The 24,666-nt window shown below is 42.5% G+C and overlaps 2 protein-coding genes across 2 annotated transcripts in view; both read left to right on the forward strand.

Moving 5' to 3' along the window:
- The window catches only part of MKLN1 (muskelin 1), a 376,139-nt gene that overhangs the window by 123,197 nt on the left and 228,276 nt on the right, over positions 1-24,666 (forward strand). The window lies entirely within an intron of this gene.
- LOC129534637 (large ribosomal subunit protein eL27-like) lies at positions 3,912-7,205 on the forward strand. The gene has a single exon (XM_055392289.2). The coding sequence runs from the start codon at positions 5,976-5,978 to the stop codon at positions 6,309-6,311; it is 336 nt and encodes a 111-aa protein (XP_055248264.1). The 5' UTR covers positions 3,912-5,975; the 3' UTR covers positions 6,312-7,205.

A 24,666-nucleotide genomic window follows, 5' to 3' on the forward strand; every position in this document is an offset into this window, starting at 1 on the left:
GAGATTGCACCACTGAACTCTAGCCTGGGTAACAGAGTGAGATTCCATCTCAAAAAAAATTTTTTTGAAAAGTAGTGATGGAGAGGGCCGGGTGTGATGGTGCAGTGGCTCATACTTGTAATTCCAGCGCTTTGGGAGGCATAGGTGGGAGGATCACTTGAGGCCAGGAGTTTAAGACCAGCTTGGGCAACATAGCAAGTCCCTGTCTCTACATAAAATACTTAAGAATTAGCTGGGCATGCTGGTGCACAGCTGTAGTCCCAGCTACTCAAGAGACCTAGATGGGAGGATAACTTGAGCCCAGCAGTTCAAGGCTGCAGTGAGCTATGATTGCACACCATTGCACTCTAGCCTGGGTGACAGAGCGAGACTCTGTCTCTAGAAAAGAAAAGACAAAAAAAATGATGGAGAAAACCACAGTCTGGCAGTCTGGTTCCCCCCAAGCTCTCACTGATTTTTTGTTTGTTTGCTTATTTTTTGCCTATGCCTGATTTTCTCTTTTCTTAATGACTGCAGTATGGTATAATCCACTGGCCTTAGTGTATATATGCAATTTATCACACAATGTCCAGATACCCGTGGATACAAGTGTAGTACAGCTGAGAAAAATTACCTGTACAGTTTCATGTTGTTTGATGAGTTTAACATTTCCAGGCGGATTTACATTCCCATACTCCTATGAGTGAGAGATTTTACATCAAAGTACAACGTGAAGTCTCCCAGAACTTCCTGCTTTAGACTTAAAGCATGTTAGAAGGCAGAAAAAAGATCTGAAAAATCACCTGGTCCAACTACCTCATTTTTCACACAGGAAATGATTCCCAGAAAGGTGGAATGACTTGTCTAAGGTCACATAGTAGATATTAGTATGTACGTTAGAGCCAGAGGAAAGGAGATAGAAGAGATAGGAAGTTTGATCACAAGCTCTAAATTAGTCAACAGGTGATATGGCCACCTCAGAGACAATGAAAATATTAGGCTGTATAATCGAAGTATGCAGTCCTGACTAAGTGGGGCAATTGGTCCATCAAGGGCTGGTCAGTGTGTGCCACGTTTATGATATAATGTTCTGTTCTGAGTACCCATTGAGTAGGAAGCAATGATAGACCTGAGTGTGCCCAGAAGCAGGTAAAGATGGAGATAAGAGTTCTGGTAACTACAAGCTAAGAAAAATAATTGACAAATGTTGACTATTTAGCCTGGAGACCAGGGGATTTGTCATGGAAGGGATGGGAGTATCATCAAAAATAACTAAATGGTGGCTGGGTGTGGTAGCTCAGATCTATAATTTCAGCACTTTGGGAGGCCGAGGCAGGTGGATCACCTGAAGTCAGGAGTTCGACACCAGCCTGGTCAACATGGCAAAACCCTGTCTGTACTAAAAGTACAAAAATTATCTGGGCATGGTGGTGGGTGCCTATAATTCCAGCTACTTGGGAGGCTGAGGCACGAGAATCACTTGAACCCAGGAGGCAGAGGTTGCAGTGAGCTGAAATCATGCCACTGCACTCCAGCCTGGGCGACAGAGTGAGACCCTGTCTCAAAAAAAACAAGCAAAAAGCTAAAGGGCTATCTTGAAGAAGGCTCAGACTCATCTTGTGTGCCTGCAAAGGGCAGTCCTAAATTGGTAATAGATAAAGGATGATGGATATTAGCTTCATATAAGTAATGTTCTAATAATTCAAGCTGATTGAAGTATATTACAGCGACTGATATAGTAGTGAATTAATTCTTTGCCTCAGGAGGTGTTCATGTCTTCATTCACCCCGAAACATTTATTGAGCTGTTGCATTATACCAGTCTTGCTAGACACTAAAGACACAATGATGACTAACACGGCCACTTCCTGCAAAGAGTTCAGAAGTCCATTGGAGGTCATGAGATCACTTATTTGTAGAGACAGGATGACCGGTAATGTAGAATGCCAAGGAAGAGAAGCAGGCACTGCAAAGAAAGAAGTCTGGACTACAGGGACTCTGAGGTTGCTGTCTGTGTTAACGAAGGGAACACTAGCTGCTGTAATAATCAAACCTAAAAAATGTCTTATGGCTGAAGCCTGAAAGAAAGTTTATTTCACACTTATCTGACATTCACCATGGGTGTGGTAATAGTGGCTGATAGTGGTGGTTCTCTTCCAAGTGGTAATTCAAGGAACTAGGCCACTTCTATCTTGTGATTCTCCCACCTTCACGTCTTCAACGTGTGGCACTGACAGGCAATGACATCCTGCTAACAGACAGGGAGAGAACATGGAGGATTGTGTGGGGAGGTTTTTACGGGCTGGACCTTAAAACAGAGAAGTGGTGCACATAAACTCTGTTCACATTCTATCCACTAGAATTTAGTTGCATGGCCACCATCTAGCTGCAAGGGAGGCTTAAAATTTAGTTGAGCTGTTTTCCTAGCAAAAAGAAGAACCGGGTTTTGACGCATCACTAGCAAATCTTCTACCACAGTCTCCAACTCTGAGATTCTATGATTATGGTGGCAGAACCAAGACAGGAATTTTTAAGGGGTGCTGGGGAGGGTGGCAGGGTACTCCATTTATTTATTTTTAAAACTTCTTTTTATTTCATTTATTCATGTTCATAATTGACTAATAAAAATCATATATATTTGTGGTATACAATATGATGTTTTAATATATGCATACATTGTGGAATGGCTAAATCAAGCTAATTTACGTATTATGTGTTACCTCATATGCTTATCTTTTTCTTTTTTTTTTCTCAGACAGGGTCTCACTCTATCACCCAGGCTGGAGTGTACTGACGCGATCATAGCTCGTATCTCACTGCAACCTCAAACTCCTGGGCTCAAGTGATCCTTCCACCTCAGCCTCCCAAGTAGCTAGGGCTATAGGTACATGCCACACCCAGCTGATTTTTAAATTTTTTGTAGAGACAGGGGTCTTGCTAGGTTGCCCAGAGTGATCTCAAACTCATGACCTTAAGCTATCTTCCCACCTCGGTCTCCTAAATTGCTAGGATTACAGGTGTGAGCTACCACACCCAGCCCTCATTTTTTTATGGTGAGAAAGGAATTTTGAAGTTTTCTTGTTTGATACCAAAGTCATCCCATCCCATGTTTACATTAAATGTCTTCCTGGATTGGATACGGTGGCTCATCCCTGTAATTCCAGCACTTTGGGAGGCTGAAATGGGAGGATTGCTTAAAGCCAGGAGTTTGAGACCAGCCTGGTCAACCTAGTGAGACCCTATCTCTTAAAAGAAAAAGAAAACCTTTCTGTTGAAGGTGTCCTATTAATAATATATTGTTAACTTTTAAAAAGCAAGGTAAGGCCAGGCTTGGTGGCTCACGCCTATAATCCCAGCACTTTGGGAGGCTGAGGCAGGATGATCACTCGAGACCAGGAGTTCAAGGCCAGCCTGGGCAACATAGTGAGACCCATCTCTATAAAAAATGTAAAAATTAGCAGGACACGATGGTGCGTGCTTTTAGTTCCAGCTACTTGGGAGGCTGAGGAGGGAAGATCACTTGAGCCCAGGAAGTCGAGACTGCAGTGAGACGTGATCATGCCACTGTACTCCAGCCTGGGTGACAGAGCAAGATCCTGTCACAAACAAACAAACAAACAAAACTAATGGTGACTATTATAAGTAAAGTTCCCCCCGCCAGGGACCTGCCACTTCAGAATACTATAAAGTTAAAAGGCTACCTACAAATTAAGGGGAGGTAACTCTCCTTAATGTATAAGGAGCAGACTGTGAAGCTGCTCTAGGTCTACTAGTAATCGTGTCTAACAAATCAATAATTAAAAGGCAAATACTCAAAAATAAATATTGGCAAAGGATATAAATGAAAAATCATAGAAAGAGATCTCAATAACTATCATGTAAACATTTAAAAATTTTTTCTCCTCAAAATGAAGAGAAATAAATGAAAAATAATATCTAATATAGACAAAAGTACGTGGAAATAGGAACACTGATATTTTTCTGATGGAGATATTAGTTGGCAAAACCTTTCCAGAGGTAAATTTTGAAATATTTTAAAACATTAAACTCATTCACATGCTATAACCTGTAACTTCACTCTACTAATTTGTCCTAATAAAATATTCAGATAAACATAACCATTTATGGCAAATAATATTAATATCAGAATTTTTATGAGTCCAGCAAAAGGTGGATTAAAAGACACAGTAGGCAAATGGGATACCAAGTTGTCGTTAAAGAACTAGCTAAAAGCTAAAGGAAAATCTTGCTATCTAATGTTAAGAAAAAAGAATGATTCAAAAATAGACACAGAAATGTGTATACACCTTACAAACCTGGTGAATCCTGAAAGACTCTTGTTAAGACAAACTGGCTAAGAGTGATTTAAGCTTAGAAAGACACCTTGGTCCTTCCAAGATTTAAAACTAGGCAGAGCCCTCTTCTTGCTGATATTCATCCCATGGGCCACTTTATTCATAATAGATCCTTTCATACATACTGAAAATCAGTCATGGCAGCCCTTGGTGAGCAAGTGTCATAAAGTACTCCTTAGCAGGCTAGGCTGTGATCCCAGCACTTTGGGAGGCAGAGGAGGGTGGATCACTTGAGGCCAGGAGTTTGAGACCAGGCTGGCCAACATGGTGAAACCCTGTCTCTACTAAAAATACAAAAATTAGCCAGGCCTGGTGGCACATACCTATAATACCAGCTAGTTGGGAGGCTGAGGCATGAGAATTTGCTTGAACCTGGGAGGCAGAGATTGCAGTGAGCCGAGATTGCACCACTGCACTCCAGCCTGGGTGACAGAACGAGACTCTGTCTAAAAAAAAAAAAAGAACACCTTAGCAGCCCAGGGGCGGTGGCTCACGCCTGTAATTCCAGCACTTTGGGAGGCCAAGGTGGGAGAATTATTTGAGCCCAGGAATTCAAGGCCATCGTGGCCAACATAGTGAGAACTTGTCGCTACAAAAAATTTTTAAAAAGTAGCCAGGTGTGGTGGCCTGCCCATGTGGTCCCAGTTGCTAAGGAAGCTGATGGCATCACTGCACTCCAGCCTGGGTGAGATCTTGTCTAAACAAAACAAAGCAAAACAAAAACAAAAACTCCTTAGCACTGTCACAACACCTAGCTTTTAAGTACTTGAACAAAATTTTAGCTTTCATCTGAATTAATGCTTGGATGATAGGCAGTCAAAGTTGATGCTAGCTCTCTAATCACATACTCAGTATTGTTTCCATTTCTTTGATTACTTTCCCTCATTTTCTGCTAATTGCTGTTCATTGCATAGACCCCGCCAGCATTTTTCACATTTTGAACCTTTTTGTCTTTCCGAATCACTCTGTTGACTAAGGATCCATCTCTTACCCGCTTGCAACACATGATTTTTCTTACCACATTCAATCTGTTAATCTGTTTTATTTTCATCATAATCCTAAACCTATTCTCAATAGCACATTGAGCATTCTGAATTGTTTTTGCAATTATCAGACACTGAGGTTAATAATGTTGCAAAACACCTAAGATTAAATACAGCAAATCTGCTGGTAATGGAAAATTAGCTGGCCAAGGCTAAGACGACCACGGCCAACTGCTATTGTCATCTGTCGAGGGCAAGCGAAGTTGAAACACTTTTACTTTTGGAGGAAAGTATTTTCCATCTCCGTGAAAGTTCACAGCTGGCTAGGTATGGTGGCTCACGCCTGTAATCCCAGCAATTTGGGAGGCTAAAGCAGGAGGATCACTTGAGGCCAGGCGTTTGAGACCAACTTGGGCACATAGCAAGACTCCATCTCTACGAAAAATTTTAAAAATTAGCTGGTTATGGTGGTGCATGTCTGTAGTCCCGGCTACTCAGGAGGCTGACGTGTGAGGATCCCTTGAGCCCAGGAGTTTGAGACTAAAGTGAGCTGTGATTGCACCACTGCCCTCCAGGCTGGGTGACAGAGTGAGACCCTGTCTCTTAAAAAGAAAAAGGAAAGTTCCTTTTTGCTGTAGGCCCGAGTGGTTGCTGCTGAAATGGGCAAGTTCATGAAAGCTGGGACGGTGGTGCTTGTTCTGGCTGGATGCTATTCTGGATGCAAAGCCATCATCGTGAAGAACATTGATGATGGTACCTTAGATCGCCCCTACAGCCATGCTCTGGTGGCTGGAATTGACCGCTGTCCCCGCAAAGTGACAGCTGCCATGGGCAAGAAGAAGATCTCTAAGAGGTCAAAGATCAAGTCTTTTGTGAAAGTTTATAACCACAATCACCTAATGCCCACAAGGTACTCTGTGGATATCCCCTTGGACAAAACTGTCATCAATAAGGATGTCTTCAGAGACCCTACTCTTAAACACAAGGCCCGATGAGAGGCCAAGGTCAAGTTTGAAGAGAGATACAAGACAGGCAAGAACAAGCGGTTCTTCCAGAAGCTGCGGTTTTAGATGCTTCGTTTTGGTCATTAAAAATTGAAAAGAAAAAAAAAAGGAAAGTTCACAGATGGCCAAACTTTTCCACAGCCATGGTACCGTCCTAGTGAAGTACATTTGAGACAATAGTCATCAAATTACATATAAATACGTAATCAACCAAAATTATTTTTAGATAGTTCAGTTGGTTTACGCTGTCTGAATTGGCGGAGTCCGGGGGTTTGATTTCTGTGTCAGTTACTTGAAGAAAAATTGTGCCACTCAAATACTCTACACCTATGTCTAGCCATGTCACAAATACCTGCTCTTCAGGGGGCCTAGATACAGTATGTCGGGAGACAATCATGTCATTTCCACAGTCCATATAGAACAATGCCGTTACCTGCCTTTGTAATAATGTGTGAACCTGGACTCTGCAAACTCAAAACCTCATGTGTTACCCGCTTGCAACACATGATTTTTCTTACCACATTCAATCTGTTAATCTGTTTTATTTTCGTCACAATCCTAAACCTATTCTCAATAGCACATTGAACATTCTGAATTGTTTTTGCAATTATCAGACACTGAGGTTAATAATGTTGCAAAACACCTAAGATTAAATACAGCAAATCTGCTGGTAATGGAAAATTAGCTGGTCAAGGCTAAGATGACCACGGCTAACTGCTATTGGCCATGCTTCTATCCATTAACAGGAAAGAAGACGCCTTAGTCATATATTTAAATTTTTTTTAAATTATGTCAGGCCCTGCGAGGTAGCTCACGTCTGTAATCTCAGCACTTTGGGAGGCCATGGTGGGTGGATCACCTGAAATCAGGAGTTCAAGACCAGCCTGGCCAACATGGTGAAACCCTGTCTCTACTAAAAATACAAAAAATTAGCTGGGCATGGTGGCACGTTCCTGTAGTCCCAGCTACTCAGGAGGCTGAGGCAGGAGAATCGCTTGAACCAGGAGGCAGAGGTTGAAGTGAGCCGAGCTGCACCGCTGTACTCCAGCCTGGGTGACAGAGCAAAACTCTGTCTCAAAAAAACAAACAAACAAAAAATATGGTTGGATCACAAGATTCTCCAAATGTAAAATACTAAAGAAAGTCAAAAGAGGCCCATTTTTCTAATTGAGATTAAAAAAATCGAGTGGTACCCGATTTCCCTCTACTCCCCAGGGACCTGATGACCATTAATGCCTATTGAGTTAGTTTTCGGGGATTTGCCAAAGAGCAGGTGGGTGTCACTAGAGAATACTGCACATTTCTCAAAGTAGAGAAGGCTACAGATTCACAACTCAGCTTCTGGCTTCAAATGCAACTTTCTCCCTGTTTTCATGACCCGCTCCTCCCTCCAATGCCAGAGCTGCAGGCAGTTCTCTAAATAACACTATGTCCCTAGCCTCCTAGCTCCCATTTGAACGTTTCAGCAGGGCTCCTCTGAAGTCTGGCCCCCACCACCTCCCTTCTCACAGGCTTCTTGTTCGTCTGAGTCAGCCCGTGACTCACCTCACTCATTAGCAGAACTCAGAATGCCTCTCCATCCTCTGGATCCCTTTTGTCTCCCTGCTTATAACTGGTTTCCTGGCAGCCTAAGGTCTATGGACAGCCTTGAAGCTAGAAGGTGGGTTGCTACTAGGATGGTCTGCTCAGTAAAGTGGTTGGCAGACAGCAAGTAGAGTTACAGTGACGATGGTGATGATGATGATGATGATGATGACGATGATGCATGCAGTTGCCTCAAAAGGACTTTGGCGGCCAGATTTGGCATGTCTGCCTGTGTTGGCTCATAAGATAGCAGCACAGGGGTCCTTGATTCTTGGCCCCTTCTTTTCTCTTTCTAGTCTTTTCTTTCCCTCTTCATCCGCCCCTCCTCTGCACACATGCCCGAATGTACAAGGTGAATGCTTCTGGGCTCTGCTCTCTGTGGAAAGGCAGGGAAAAGAGCGACACCCCTACACGGCGGCACTCTTTCCTCCAGCCTTTGCAGCTCCGTTCTCATTTCTACTCATTTGATTTTACATCCCAATGCTTTCTGTTTTGTAAGAGGTGGACTAGAAGGGATGAATGAGAAAAGGCTTTACGCCTTGTTGGTGCCTCCTGGGCATATAAAAAAGCCCAGTGACATGATACTAATAAGAAACTCTAAATTCACGGTCAAAAATATCAGAACCAAAGCACTGTTATTAATTCGTTAATCTTACTTAAAGGCCTTTGTAAAACGGTGATACAGTCAAGTGCTGCATAATGACATTTCGGTCAGTGACAGACTGCATGTACAATGGTGATCCCATAAGATTATTATACTGTCTTTTTTTTTTTTTTTTGAGACAGAGTCTCGCTCTGTTGCCCAGGCTGAGAGCAGTGGCATGATCTCGGCTCACTGCAACCTCTGTCTCCTAGGTTCAAGCAATTCTCCGACCTCAGCCTCCTGAGTAGCTGGGATTACAGGTGCCCACAACCATGCCAGCTAATTTTTGCATTTTTAGTAGAGATGCGGTTTCACCACATTAGCCAGGCTGATCTCGAACTCCTGCCCTCAGGCGATCCCCCCCACCCCCGCCACCCGCCTTGGCCTCCCAAAGTGCTGGGATTACAGGCGTGAGCCACTGTGCCCGGCCCTATACTGTCTTTTTACTGTACCTTTTCTATGTTTAGATATGCTTTGATACACAAATACTATTGTGTTACAGCTGCCCACAGTATTCAGTACAGGAACATGTCATACAGGTTTGAAGCCTAGGAGCAATAGGCTATGCCATGTAGCCTAGGTGTGCAGTGGGCTTATCCCATCCAGGTTTGTGTAAGTGCACTCTATGATGTTCAAACAACAATGAAGTCTCCTAACAATGCATTTCTCAGAACGTATCCCTGTCATTAAACAACGCATGACTATAGTTTACTCAGCTGAATCCTGACAGTTTTCATTAAGTCTCATGATTTATTTTGAAAGGGACCCCAGAGACCATCCTGTCCACCCTTTTGTTCAATGGGCAGATGCGTGATTGCTGTGCACCTGTGATGGTCAAAGCCCAAGCCAGGTGCCCTAGGGCCGCACTTCTGAAGCCCCTGAGAGGCAGATCTTGTTCTGGACACCTGGGGAGGGGGCCCAAGGTCCTGCATTTCTAAAACCTCCTTGGGGATGTCCGTGCCGTCAGCCCACAGACCACACTTTGAGTAGCACTGCTGCAGGCACTCTGCACAAAGCTAGATAGGCTTGACTTGTCACCGGAGAACATCCAGGGCCATAGGCTCCATGAGGCGGCCCTCTGCACCCTGCCTTGTCGGCTGCTGATGTTTGCTTGTGAGGCCCAGGGAATGCCAAACAATTCTTCCAAGTGCACTTGGCTTTCTTGTGTCTTCACCCCCAGCCAGGGGTGTTAAAATGAGAAGATTCGGGTTTGGGATTAGGACAAGAAAAAGGGCCCATAAAGCTTCACCCTAGACTATGAAGTCTAGTCTGGGTTATCTTAGAAGAGAGCTCTAAACCCACATTTCAGGCAGATTCTGTTTAACAATAAAGTATTTCTTTGATTGCTACAGAGATCTTTTTTTATGATTTGTTCGTTCATGTCCTTTGCTGATTTTTCTATTGGAGTCTTTGCCTTTTAATTATTGAACTGTAACAGCTCTTCATTACAATACTAAGGAAAATCCCCCTTCCTCCAATAAAGTGATTTTAGTCTTTTTTTTTTTTTTGACTAATTTTTTATAGAGACGGGGTTTTGCCACGTTGCCCAGGCTGGACTCCTGGCCTCAAGTGATCTGCCCGCCTCAGCCTCCCAAAGTGCTGGGATTACAGGAGTGAACCACTGTGCCTGGCTGGTTTTAGACTTTTAACTTTATCTATTAAATTCTGAGTTTGGAATCTTGGATTCTAGGACAATCTTGCTAATCTGAGCAAGCTGCTTTGCTTCTTGTGATGTGGTTTCTTTCTGTACCTATAGATGGAGAGGGTAAAGCTGACCTATCTCAGGGCACTGTTGAGAGTGGAATGTGTGTGTGTGGTAGTACTGTACAGATGTAGGGCATAGTTAGCTTGTTTTCAGAGTCTCTATTAATCTGATCACTTTATTAAACCTAGTGTGGGACATGGCAAACTGGTGTTGACAAGTACAAGTTTTGTTTTGTTCTGTTGTTTATTTTGGTTAAACAAACACTATGGAGCACTTCCAAGTACTCTGAGTTGTAACTTCTCATTGTGTTAAGATACATGAAGCAGAGTTGGAAGATGCCTACTGAGAGCTTTTTTTTTACCTTTTCTTCTTTTTCTTTTTCTTTTGTTTTTTTTTTGTCACCCTGGCTGGAGTGCAATGCCGCAATCTCAGCTCACTGCAACCTCTGCCTTCCGGGTTGAAGCGATTCTCCTGCCTCAGCCTCCTGAGTAGCTGGGATTACAGGCACGCGCACCACCAAGCCCAGCTAATTTTTGTATTTTTAGTAGAGATGGGGTTTCACCATGTTGGTCAGGCTGGTCTCGAACTCCTGACCTCGTGATCTGCCCGCCTCGGCCTCCCAAAGTGCTGGGATTACAGACGTGAGCCACCATGCCTAGCTTACTGAGAGCTTTATATGTGTGAAGGTGCTTGTGATTTCTGTTTACCTTTGCCCCCTCCAATACAATTATACCTTCTAAGTTGTCGACTGATGCCACTTCCACTGCTCCTAAATGTCCAATCAAAACTGCCCCAGTATGAGGCAAATGACTGGGTTGTTCCTTGGTTTCCACATTTCCTGTCTCATGTCATCTCTGTTAGAACCTTACAGCTGTTAAAATTTATTTATTTCTATAGTAGAAGTTATTAGACTAGTAGTATTCCCATTTGAACTGACAGGTTTTTGTCTTAGGGTTAAGAAATAGATTTGTACATTTCCCCCATTTATGATGTTTAATGCCTTTAACTTCTCTCTGCTACTGCCTTTTTTGTTTTGTTTTGTTTTTGTGTGTGTGTGTGTATGTGTGTGTGTGTGTGTGTGTGTTTGAGACAGGGTCTCACTCTGTCACCCAGATTGGAGTGCAGTGGCACCATCATGGCTCACTGCAGCCGTGAACTCTCGGGCTCGAGCAATCCTCCCACCTCAGCCTCCCAAGTAGCTGAGACTACTGGCATGTGCCACCACACTCAGCTAATTACATTTATTTATTTATTTATTTATTTTTGTAGATATGAGGCTTCCCTATTTTGCCCAGGCTAGTCTCAAACTCCTAGGCTCAAGTGATCTGCCTCCCTCGGCCTCCCAAAGTGCTGGGATTACAGACGTGAGAAAAAAAAAAAGAATATAATCAGCTACTAATAGTAAAATAGAAATGTTGAAGACAGTGTCTTGCCTCTAATTGGTATCTGTTTTTTAATAGAGTCAAAGGAAAGAGTCTCTACTGGCAAAAATGTAACTCTCAGCCAGCTAGAGATAGTTACCCCTCTATCTCTGCTGGTACCCCAGTTATCATTTCTACAAACGAATCTGCCTTAGGGGTTCTTATACTGAGCATAGATGCAACAACAAAAAAGTCAATATTATTGACTCTCATCCATTTGCCAAGCACCGTGCTAAGTGCTTTCACATACATTTTCTCATTTAATGGATCTTTTGCTTACTTACTGTAGGGGGTAGAAGTGAGATTGTGCCTTTGTGTTGCTCCGTTCTCTACCTAAAGGGTTTACCTCTGTGTAAACCCTTTACTGGTAGCAAGGGAACTCAATCTGAAGCAAAATCCATTTTTTTTCTCATCTCGTCCAGGTTCCCAGTGAAAAGTTGGTTGGTTTCTCATTTCTGGAGAAGAGATGTGTTGCTGATTTAGGAAAAAGTGGATGGAACAGGGATGAAGGCTGAATGCTGTTTAATACCACACTATGTACCCACATGGGTGGGCACCTGCCTCTGCTGAGAGGTCTCTCTTGTCCTGGCTTCTTTCCCAGATAATCTATTATATTCTCTGGGAACAAGAATCCATATACATTCAAGTCTTCCTCTGATTTACTTACTTATCTATGAACACTGGTCACTTACCACTTTCCTCACCTTCTCCCACCCCAAGAAACCCTCTCCTGGAGAAACATAACTGGTCTTTTCCATTCCTGAGATTACCTGCCATTTTCTCCTCTTACAATGATTCCAAATCTTGGACTCCACTAAGGAAAACATAGCCTGAGTGAAGTTACACAACCAGTGAGAAAGGAATCTTCCCTGGGCAATGAGATGAGGGCTGACTCACGATCTCAGCTCTTAGGAATGGCTCTCCAGCTGCTGACAGAGGCCACATGGGTTCAGCCATGAGGTCATTAAGGATCTCCCTGGTGACTAACAAAATTGGGGCAGCCAGGGATAGCCAGAGCTGAGCTGGGGCAACTGACCCATTTGTTGAAGTGCCCCCTAGGATGGAGGCCAGCAGTCCAAGTTGCAATGCCTTGGCAATGTAGCACTCACAGCTGGTGCAATCTGGAGGATGATTGACACCCAACAAAAGAAGTCTCTGGTAAAGGATGTACTTATAATCACTGTGTGGAGACATGTTTATTCCAGATGCCCATTCTTCATTCTTTCACTTATACAACAGACATTTGACCTTGCTAGGCACTGAGCTGGAGGCTGGTATATTCCTTGTTCTCAAGGAATTGACAGTTTAGCAGAGAGGAACAACGGGGACAAGCACAGGAAGCATTAGGAGAATTCAGACGAGCACTTACCTCAAATTGGAGAGTCAGGAGCGCTCTCCCAAGAATGCATGGAAGGCTTATACAGAAAGGGAGGAGAAAGGGCCCTCCAGGTAGAGTGGCAGCAGTGCCCAGCCACAGAGACTAGAGAGAACACGTAGCTCCTTGGGGATGCAAACGGGGTTGTTGTGGCTGACATCAGAATATGCAGGGGAAGGGGCAGGAGATGCTGCTGGAGAGGGGAGCATGGCTCAGATTATAAGTGTCCTCTTGCCCGTCATGCTGGCAGGTCAGAATTCTATCTGGAGGGGTCAGGAACCACTAACTGACTTTCTGTCGGGGAAGGAGAGGGGCAGGTCTGCCTTTTGAGGATGTTTTCTCAGTGGTTTAATGTGAAGATTGGATGCAAAGAAAGCAAGCATGAAGTACGAGGACCACTTTGTAGAATCATGCAGTAATTGAAGAAGGAAATAATGTGGGCCCAGCCTATAGCAGAGACCACGGGGAAGCAGAAAAAGAAGACTGGGAGAGATATAAAGGAGTTGCCCCAACTGACCATGGCGATCAGCCACAGGCGGGGCCTGAAGAGCTCAGAGGGGCTTCAGCTTTGGTGGCTGGGGGGAGATGATGGGAGGAGAAGGCTTGCTGGAAGGAGATGATGAGTGCAGGCTGAAGCAGGAACCCAGGGAAAAGACCCTTCCATCGGCCTGAATATTAGTGGAGGAAGGTCAAGGCAACTCAGTGGAGTTGGGGACTCCCCTGGTGTCCCCTAAAGGAGGCTTGGTGACAATTCCAGATCCCACTAGCTAGAGAGGAAGAGGCTCCTAACACATGGCCTGGCTTGTTAAGACTGAATCTTGCAGGACCGAGGCTGCAGATGAGAGGTCTCTAGTACCTGCAGCCAAGCAGGGCCTGACAAGCTGTTTCCATGGAGATGTGGTGTACGCAGGAGGGAGTGAGTAGGAGGGCTGATCCGTTCCAGAGCCTTGGGTCACAAGGCTGTGGCGGGCTAACAGATAAACAGGAAAAAGACATAGTCAATCAGAAAAGGATGTTCAAAACAATTTGCAGTTAATTGGGGGTTGTATCGTCATAATTCTAGATTAAGTCTAACAATTGAGAAGGATTGGGGTAAGCCACTTAATGATCCTGCTAGTTATTTTAGGTACGACTTGATGAGGGCACAGGGAAGTAGATGCCGACTCAGGCTAACTCCAAACGTACATACACCATCTTAAGTCCTTCTACATCCCTGGACTCCAAGTTGCTGCATATCACTCCCAAGTGTGAGTAAAGTAACAGGTTTCTGGAGAAACAGGTATAGATATGGGAAGTTAATTTTTTTTTGTTTGCCATGCTAATGGCAGTAATACACAGAAAACCTGCAGAGCTCTTCAGAAAACTCAGATGCTGGTGAAGCCTCAGATCAGATGTTGTTATTAAGCAATTTGAAGACTGTTCTGGACAGACAGCCAGCAGCAATGGGGCCCAGACATATGTGTGTGTGTGTGTGTGTGTGTGTGTGTGTGTGTGTGTGTGTGTGTATGTGTACCATTTTGACCATCTTAAAGTGTATAATTCAGTGGCATTAAGTATATTCACAATCTTGTGTAACCACCATCACCATTAACTATTTCCAAAGCTTTACCATCTTCCGAAACAAAAACTCTATAATCATTAAGCAAGAAATCCCCTTTGAGCACCAAAGATATTAAACGACCTTATTGTGCTGCAACAACACTGCCTACCGGGCAGGGTGATGTTTTGGTTGCTGCACATAAGAAAGCTGGGTTGGCTTTGGCCGATTGCTCTCATTTCACACCTAGGGGTTTTTGGCCAAAGTCCTCATCTTATACATGAGCTTATTAGACCTAGTCTTTGGGAAGTGACTGACTTTAACCATTGTAATGACTGTTGGGACTTGCTGACCTCCATCTCCAAGGTATTCAAATGGCTGATGGCGGTACTTACTAAGATCAGTAAAAATGAAGTCAGGACCATAGGCCCTCATAAAGATTCTGCTGGAGGCAAACTTTGCTCCAAAGTTAGTTGGGCATAATTGTAAAGTGAATTGTCTAGGAAGCAACATTTTCTTTTTTTTTTTTTTCTGAGATAAGGTCTTACTCAAGTCTTGCCCAGATTGGAGTGCAATGGTGTGAACAAGGCTCACTCCAGCCTTGTCCTCCTGGGCTCAAGCGATCCTCCCACCTTAGCCTCCCAAGTAGCCGGGACTACAGGCACATGCCACCATGCCCAAGAAATTCTTGTATTTTTTGTAGAGATGTTTGTAGAGATGTTTTGCCATGTTTTCCAGGTTGGTCTTGAACTCCTGGGCTCAAGCAGTCCACCTATCTCACCCTCTCAAAGTGCTGGGACTACAGGCATGAGTCACCACTCCCAGCCCCAACTTCATTTTAGGCAACCAAAAACAACAGTGCCTAGGGAAGATGAGGCATAATTCTGGTTTAAAATGGTAGACCATGACCAGAAGATCAGAACCTGAAATCCCAAATGTCCTATTCCCCTTTTTTCACAAATTATATATAGGCCAAGTTTCAGTCTGGAGTTCACAAACTCAAAGCAGCAATAGCCCAAAAGCCTGGACAGATACCTCACAGATGCATGGTGTCCACCACGAAGAACAGTAGGGGGAAAAACAATGGACTTGATTTAATGAAAATTGCTCCACTATAAACACAATGTAAACCACATGCCTTGTTTTGGGGATCATAGTGAAAGGACTTTTTTCTTTTCTTTCTTTTTTTTTTTTTTTTGAGATGGAGTCTTGCTCCATCACCCAGGCTGGAGTGCAATGGCATGATCTCGGCTCACTGCAACCTCCGCTTCCTGGGTTCAAGTGATTCTTCTGTCTCAGCCTCCCGAGTAGCTGGGACTACAGGTGCATGCCACCATACACGGCTAATTCTTTTGTATTTTTAGTAGAGACGGGGTTCCATCATGTTAGCCAGGATGGTCTCAATCTCCTGACCTCGTGGTCCATCCACCTGGCCTCCCAAAGTACTGGGATTATAGGTGTGAGCCACCGCACCCAGGCAAGATGAATATTTTAACACAATATACTGTTCCTGGGAACTGGGGCTCAGAAGAGGTTCACTGGCTTAGTTAGCATCACCAAGAAAACCAGAGAAAGAGCTAAGAATCAAGTTTTATCTCCTGATTCCTGGTCAAGTGGTTTATTTTGATTAGTGTCTGTGGTGCTCTGTTCTTGGCATGCACAAGGGGGATGGTTCTTAGAGCCTCTTACAAAGTTTTTATTTCGCCAGAGGGTAATCTATTAACACATTTATGTCCAAATTCACCTTTAATTTAGTGTTCATATTATGCTGATTTTTCAACCAACCTTGGATAGGAGCTCAGACGAATGTTGTTAGCAGTCAAGAAAAAGTTTAGTGCTATCAAGATCCTATTAGGAGATGATTTCCAGGATGGTAGTATGAGGAGCTCTACAGACCCAGTCCCAATGAAACAACCATACTGGTGAAAATTATTTTTAAGACAACCATTTAAAGTCTCTGGAAATTGTCCTAAGGGCGTACAACAAATGAAGAAATATTTATTCAGGAAAATCTACTAAATCCTGGTAAGAACAGTTGGGAGTCCATGGCATCTGAACCAAAAACTGTTCCCTCCCTCCCTGCCCAACCCCAACTAGGTCAGTGTGATGGAAGCTCCAATCTGAGGGGGTGTTGGAAGAACAGAGCTCCCTCTCCTCCAAGATACCAGTCAAGGACTACATTATCTCCCTGGGGAGGGGCAGGCCACCAGCATTTCTCATCCTCCCAGCTCCATGCTGTGGAGGCTAAGTCCCAGGCAAGTGCAGCCAAGAGGTGGGTGATCCCATTCCTCCAACAAGCCCCTACCTGTAGGGCAGAAGCTCTCCCCCAGATACAGTAGGTTGATAAAACTGGGGCTCCAATTATCCTCACCCCAGCTTTTTTTCAGAGCAGAGGTTCCACAAAGGGAGATACAAGTCAAGAAGACCAGAGACCACTGCCCACACCCAGTGGCCCTGCTTATGAAACAGAATCATCACTCCAAGAGAAGTGGGTCACTGTCCCTGCCACAGTTCCAGAGCAGAGTCTCAGAGATTCTGTCCAAGAGAAGAGGCAGGTGATGAGAACAGAGAGGCCTGAAGCTCTTCCAAAAGGAACTGGCTTTATTTAGAACAGAGCATGAAGAAGTTCAAGCTACAGAGAGTTCTTATAAACAACGGAGAATTTAATGAAAAGCAAGTAAGAAGAAGCTGGTAGCTCAATGTGCGCAACAAGCTAAACTGTAGGCCGATTGGTTTACCAGGGAGAACCAGGGAAAGAGACAGCTAAGAAGAGCCATCCTGAGGTCAGAACAAACCTCAAGGACTGACCTCAAAAACTACCCCAGCAAAGATGCTTAAATTTAATTGGAACACAATGTGGAACAATTTACACCCTAGGGCATTGTTGAAAACAATAGAATGACTGGCAACTAGAGGAGCCTAACACCTAGGGCTCATATCAACAGAGGCAAAGAACGTAACAGAGAGAGAGCAGGGAAAGAGACAGTCAAAGAGAGCTTTGCTAAAATGATTGCCATCCCGAGGGGGCTGTGCATATGACCAACTCTGTACCTTTTGAGGAGCAATGTTAAGAGATTTCACACTGCAGGAAAATAGACTTCACTAAAATAAACTAGCCAAGTCACTAAAGAAATAAACAAAAACAGTAAGTCCTGGGTTGGAAGTATCAGTATTCAGAGTTGCTATATTATATAACGTGTCCAGTTTTCAACAACAACAAAAATGCAAGACATTCACAGAAACAGGAAATGTTATGTGACTCATAACATAACATAAGGAGAGGGAAAAGTAATCAACAGACTACTTGAGGGCTCAGATATCAGACTTAGCAAACAATGACTTTAAAGAGCTTATATGTTCAAGGAATTAAAGGAAACCATGCTTAAAGAAGTAAAGGAAGGGATGATGACAATGCCTCATTAGATAGAGATTATCAATAAAGAAATAGATTTTTTTTTAAAAAGAACCTAATAGAAATTCTGGAATTGAAAAGTACAAAACTAAAAAGAAAAATTAATTAGAGGGGCCCAATAGTAGATTTGAATTGGCATACGAAAGAATCAGCAAATTTGAAGATAGATAGAGATTATTTAATCTCAAGAAGAGAGAAAAAAGAACGAAGAAATACGAACAGTACCTCAGAGGAATGTGAAATACCATTAAACACATCAACATCTGCATAATGGGGTTACCAGAAGAAGAGGAGAGAGAGAGGAGCAGAAAAAAGTTTCGAAGAAACAATGGCTGAAATTTTTTTTTTTTAGAAAGAAGATCTCTGTTGCCCAGGCTGGAGCGCAGTGGCACAATCATGGCTTACTGCAGCCATAACCTCCTGGGCTCAAGGGATCCTCCTTCCTCAGCCTCCAGAGCTGGGAATACAGGCATGTGCCATCATACCTGGCTAATTAAAAAAAAATTTTTTTTGCAGAGACAGGGTCTATGTTTCCCAGGGCAATTTTTTAAAAAAAATTTTGTGGAGACAGGGTCTCATTATGTTTCCCAGGTGGTCTCAAATTCCTGTCCTCAAGGGATCATCCTGCCTCAGCCTCCCAAAGTGCTGGGATTATAGGTGTGAACCACTGTGCCCAAACAGCTTCTAAAATTTGATGAAATTTGTTATCTTCACATCCAAGAAGTTCAAGTAACTCCAAGTACAATAAACACAAAGAGAACCATACCCAGACACATCAGAGTAAAAATGTTGAAAGAGACAGATAAAGAGAATATCTTAAAAGCAGCAAGGGAAAAACACAAAAACACAAAAAACCAAACACACAATGTATAAGGAAATTCAAATAAGATTAACATCTGACTTTTCCCCAAGAACAATGGATGCCAGAAGGCAGTGGGATGGAATATTCAAAATGCTGAAAGGAAAATTTTTAAAGCCTGTCAACTAGTTGTTGTCTATCTATCTATCATCTATCTATCTCTCTATTTATTTCTTCAGATGTAGTCTCGCTCTGTTGCCCAGGCTGGAGTGCAGTGATGTGATCTCAGCTCACTGTAACCTCTGCCTCCCAGGTTCAAGTAATTCTCCTGCCTCAGCCTCCTGAGCAGCTGGGATTTTACAGGTGTGTGCCACCACATCTGACTAATTTTTGTATTTTTAGTAGAGACTGGGTTTCACCGTGTTGGCCAGGCTGGTCTCGAACTCCTGACCTCAGGTGAGCCACCCGCCTCAGCCTCCCAAAGTGCTGGGATTACAGGTGTGAGCCACTGTGCCCGACCTATTTATTTATTTATTTATTTTGGAGATGGAGTCTCGCTCTGTTTCCTAGGCTGGAGTGCAGTGACACGATCTTAGCTCACTGCAACCTTCACCTCCTGGGTTCAAGTGATTCTCCTGCCTCAGCCTCCCAAGTAGCTGGGACTACAGACATGTACCACCACACCCAGCTAATTTTTGTATTTTTAGTAGAGACAGCATTTCACCATGTTGTCCAGGCTGGTCTCAAACTCCTGACCTCAGGTGATCCACCCACCTCGGCCTCCCAAAGTGCTGGGATTATAGGCATGAGCCTGTAATTCCCAGCCTGTCTACTAGTTTTATACCAGAAAAACCATCTTTCACAACCACAGGTGAAAGAAAGGCATTCCAAGATAAACAAAATCTGAGATAATTTATTGCTAGATTACTGACTTCGCAAGAAACAGGTTCTTCAGGTGGAATTCAAGTGACCCCAGTCGGTAATTCATATCCACATAGAAGAACAAAAAGGACTAGTAAATGTAAGTACACAATTATAAAAGACACTATATATGCATAATCTTTCTTATTTCTTCTCTTAAATTATTTTAAAAGCAGCTGTATAAAAAATGTTTGACAATGACAGCATAATGAGGTGGGTGGGAGCAAAGCTACATTAGAGTAAGAAATGACGTGAGATGGTAACTTGATTGCACAGGAACAAATGAAGAGAACCAGAAATGGTAAATAAGAAAGTCGGTACATCTATGAGAAAAGAATGAAATCATGTCCTTTGCAGCAACTTGGATGCAGCTGGAGCCCATTATCCTAAGTGAATTAATGCAGAAACAGAAAACCAAATGCTGCACTTATAAGTAGGAGCTAAACACTGGGTACACATAGACACAAATATGGAAATAATAGACACAGGGACTCCAAAAGGGTGGAGGGAGGGAGGAGGGCTAAAAAGGGTTGAAAAACTACCTATCAGGTACTACGTTCACTCCTTAGGCGATGGGATCATTTGAAGCTCAAACCTCAGCATCATGCAATATATCCATGTAACAAACTTGCACATGTATCTCATGAATGTAAAATAAAAAAATACAATTAAAATAAAAGGTTAGTATAACCTTTATATAAGCTCTATACATATATACTTGCTTTATTTTCTTCTCATCTTTAAAAGACATAAAATCGTATTAAGTAATAATTATAACAATGTATTGTTGGGCTTGTAACAACACTGTAGACTAGCTAGATTTAACAAGTATCTATAAAATGCTCCAACCAACAACAGCACAATCAATACTCTTCTCAATTGAATATGGACTGTTCTCTAGGATATACTTATTCTAGATTATAGAACATGCCTTAATACATTTAAAAGATTTGAAGTTATATAAAGCATGACTTCTGACCACAATGACACAAAATCAAAATCAATAAGACAAGTGTGATAAATTAACATGTGCAGAAATTAAATGACACATTCGTAAATAAACAATAGGTCCAAGAAGAAATTACAAAATACTTTAAAATGAATGAAAATGAAAGCAAAACAAACCAAAACTTATGGGAAGCCTAAACTTAAGTTGTGCCTAAAATGGAAATGTGAGCTGTCTGGTAAGCTGGCCTAGACCTCATAGCCAAGAATGAAGATTTATGGGGCATTTTTCTTTGCCCTAGTCCCCTGAACCTGAATCTTGCAATTTTATCACACTTCACAGGGTGTGAGGATAGGAGAGCAACCAAGTGCATTTGGGAGAACAGATGAGAACCAAATGGCTAAACTTTATCCCATCTCAGAGAAATGTCCTCTTAACACTGAGGCCACCTAAAAGGAGGAAGGAGAAGAGAAGGGAGGGAAGGGGAAGGGAGAGAAGGGAAAGGAAGGGGAGGAGAGGAGATCTCCTTCTCCCACGTGGGGAAAAAGTCTTGGATGCTTAGGTTGTTATTTCAGCATCAAAAAAGCAGAGACTGGGTGTGGTGGTTTATGCCTGTAATCCCAACACTTTGGGAGGCCAAGGTGGGAGGATCACTTGAGTGCAGGAGTTTGAGACCAGCCCCGGCAACATAATGAGACCCCATATCTACAAAAACATTTTAAAATCAGCTGGGCTTGGTGGTGTGTGCCTGTCGTCCCAGCTACTCGGGAGGCTGAGGCAGCAGGATTGCTTGAGCCTAGGAGGTCAAGGCTGCAGTGAGCCATGATCATGCCACTGCACTCCAGCCTGGGTGACAGAGTGAGACTCTGTCTCAAAAAAATTTAAAAAAAAAAAAGCTCCTTTTTTTTTGAGAGGACAACACCACAGAGAAAGTTTCACGTGTGTAATCTTTTAACACTCCGTGATTGTACTCACTGTAAATCTGGCCCTTTGCCTGCAATCTCCTATTTATTGTCTCCTCTTGCAGAATTGGAAAGAGTGGGTAGAGAAAAGAGTAGATGTTTCTCTCCTGAGATACTCTGTTGCTGGAGGAAGATTCTGTTACTGGAGGAAGATTCTGTTGCTGGAGGAAGTGTCCTAACAGAGACACAGAGATGGAAGTAGTGGAAAAGATAGGGTCAAACCAAACCTGAGTAGGATGCCTCGGTGAATAAGAACGCTTTACAGTTCCTTGCAAATCAAAGACCCATTAGAGGAAACTAGGACACTGTACATTTCAATATTTCCAAGGAAGATTTTAACCCAGGAAAGAAACTGCAGAATTATTAAAGCAATTTATGTTTTAAAGCAAGGTTACAATTGTTGGTATAAATGAAGTGCTTTGCAGATGTTATCAGATATTTTGGGTATGGGAAGCCATCCATTTACATTCCCAGAGCTTTTTCTTTATTAGTGCCTTGTGTGGTTATATTTTCCCCTTCTTTCCTTCTTTTATGAGATCAATTCTAGTCAGAATATACTAAATATCTATTCATGAAAAAGAGTAAGGATGGAGATGAATTTCATAACCATCTAGAGGAGATACAACCTAGTGATCTGCTTTCTATTGTATTGATTTGTAAAAGGGAAATGATTTACAGGGTGCCTTTGATGAAAATAGTCCCTTTTCCCTCTTTTTAGCTCTCAGAAATGCAACTATCTGGCCTTTCAGTGTGATTAAGCAGCTTAAACCTCTAGGGAGGATGTGAGGGTAACAGGGGAGCCAGTTCTAGCTGGATGCAATGATTCGCTGTACAGACTGCCTACACTTTGGCTTTGGGTTGAAACTTCTTCTCCACTCTTTTGAACTTTCTTTTTGGATTTTTAAAATATATGTATATATGTAACACCTTCATCAGATTTACACAGCTATGACCACTCATCCTGTGTACCCCTCTTCTTACCCTTAGAAAGTCTGGCCTTCCAGAGTGCGTCACCTCTGGGAAACTCATGTGGCCAGTTAAGAATTCCATTCACAGGGTGGATTGTATAGAGGGATTTATTCACAGTTCCCTCTTTCTTGCATAAGCCCAGTGTACTCAGAAAAGGAGACAGAATAGAATAGTATAATGGACACCCAATATCTGTCTCCTAGATCAAACAGTTGCTAAAATTTTGCCATATATTCTTCATCTTTCCTTTTCCTTTTTATTTTTCTGAGGTAAAGTAGTATGTGTATACATATCTATCTATCTGTAGATATGTATACTTATATTAATATATCACCCCTAAATACTTTAACATTCACCTCTAAAACATAAACACATTTTTGTTAGCTAAACAATTTCATCATCAAACTTTAATAAGGTTCACATAATTCAAGAGAATCAAATACTCATCTACATTAAAAATTTCCCCTTTTGTCCCCCAAATGGTTTTTTATTGTAGTAAAATATATATAATGTAAAATTTATCATTTTAATCATTTTTAAGTGTACAATTTAATGGCATTAAGTACATTCACAATATTGTGAAGGCATCACCACTATTTCCAGAACTTTTTTATTATTCCAAACAGAAACTCTGCACTCATTAAGAATAACTCCTGGAAGTCCTAGCCAGAGCAGTCAGGCAAGAGAAAGAAATAAAAGGCATCCAAATAGGAAAAGAGGAAGTCAAATTATTGCTTTTTGTAGACAATATAATTCTATATCTATAAAACCCCATAGTGTCTGCCCAAAAGCTCCTAGATCTTTAGATCTGATAAACAACCTCAGCAAAGTTTTAGGATACAAAACAATGTACAGAGATCAGCAGCATTTTTTTTTTTTAAGAGACGGGGTCTTACTGTGTCGCCCAGGCTGGAGTACAGTGGCACGATCTCAGCTCACTGCAACCTCTGCCTCCCGAGTTCAAGCAATTCTGCCCCAGCCTCCCAAGTAGCTGAGACTACAGGCACATGCCACCATGCCTGGCTAATTTTTTTTGTATTTTTGTAGAGACGGGGTTTCACTGTGTTGCCCAGGCTGGTCTTGAACTCCTGAGCTCAAGCAATCCACCCACCTCAGCCTCCCAAAGAAAAATCAGCAGCATTTTTATACTCCAACATCCAAGCTGAGAGCCAAATCAAGAATGCAATCCCATTCACAATAGCCACAAAAAGAATAAAATACCTAGGAATACAGCTAGCCAGGGAGATGACTACAATGAGAATTACAAAACACTGATCAAAGAAGTCAGAGATGACACAAATGAAAAAACATTCCATGCTCATGGATAGAAAAAATCAATACCATTAAAATGGCCACACTGCCCAGAGCAATTTACAGAGTCAATGCTATTCCTATCCTTCTTCACAGAATTAGAAAAAGCTTTTAAAATTCATATGGAACCAAAAAAGAGCTTGAATAGCCAGGGCAATCCTATGCAAAAAGAACAAAGCTGGAGGCATCACGTTACCTGTAACCAAAACAGCATGGTACTGGTACAAAAACAGACACATGAGGAGTGAAACAGAATAGAGAGGGCTACAATAACCAAAACAGCATGATACTGGTACAAAAACAGACACATAGACCAATGGAACAGAATAGATAGCCTAGAAAGCCGCACACCTACAACCATCTGATGTTTGACAAAGTCGACAAAAACATGCAATGGGGAAAAGATTCCCTGTTCAATAAATAGTGCTGGGATAACTGGCTAGCCACATGCAGAAGATTGAAGCTGGACTCCTTCTTTATATTGTATACAAAAATCAACTCAAGATGGATTAAAGATTTAAATGTAAAACATAAAACTATAAAAACCCTGGAAGATAACCTAGGAAATACCATTTTGGACATAGGCCCTGGCAAAAATTTTGTGACAAAGATGCCAAAAGCAATTGCAACAAAAACAAAAATTGACAAATGGGATCTAATTAAGCTAAACAGTTTCTGCACAGCAAAAGAAACTATCAACCGAGTAAACAGACAACCTACAGAATGAGAGAAAGTATTTGCAAACTATGCATCTGGCAAAG

This window comes from Gorilla gorilla, chromosome 6, assembly GCF_029281585.2.
Source record: "Gorilla gorilla gorilla isolate KB3781 chromosome 6, NHGRI_mGorGor1-v2.1_pri, whole genome shotgun sequence".
In the NCBI taxonomy this organism is placed as follows: Eukaryota; Metazoa; Chordata; class Mammalia; order Primates; family Hominidae; genus Gorilla; species Gorilla gorilla.

Bases quoted from the DNA above. Each gene is read 5' to 3' on its own strand.
- LOC129534637 (XM_055392289.2), top strand. From the start codon at position 5,976: ATGGGCAAGTTCATGAAAGCTGGGACGGTGGTGCTTGTTCTGGCTGGA.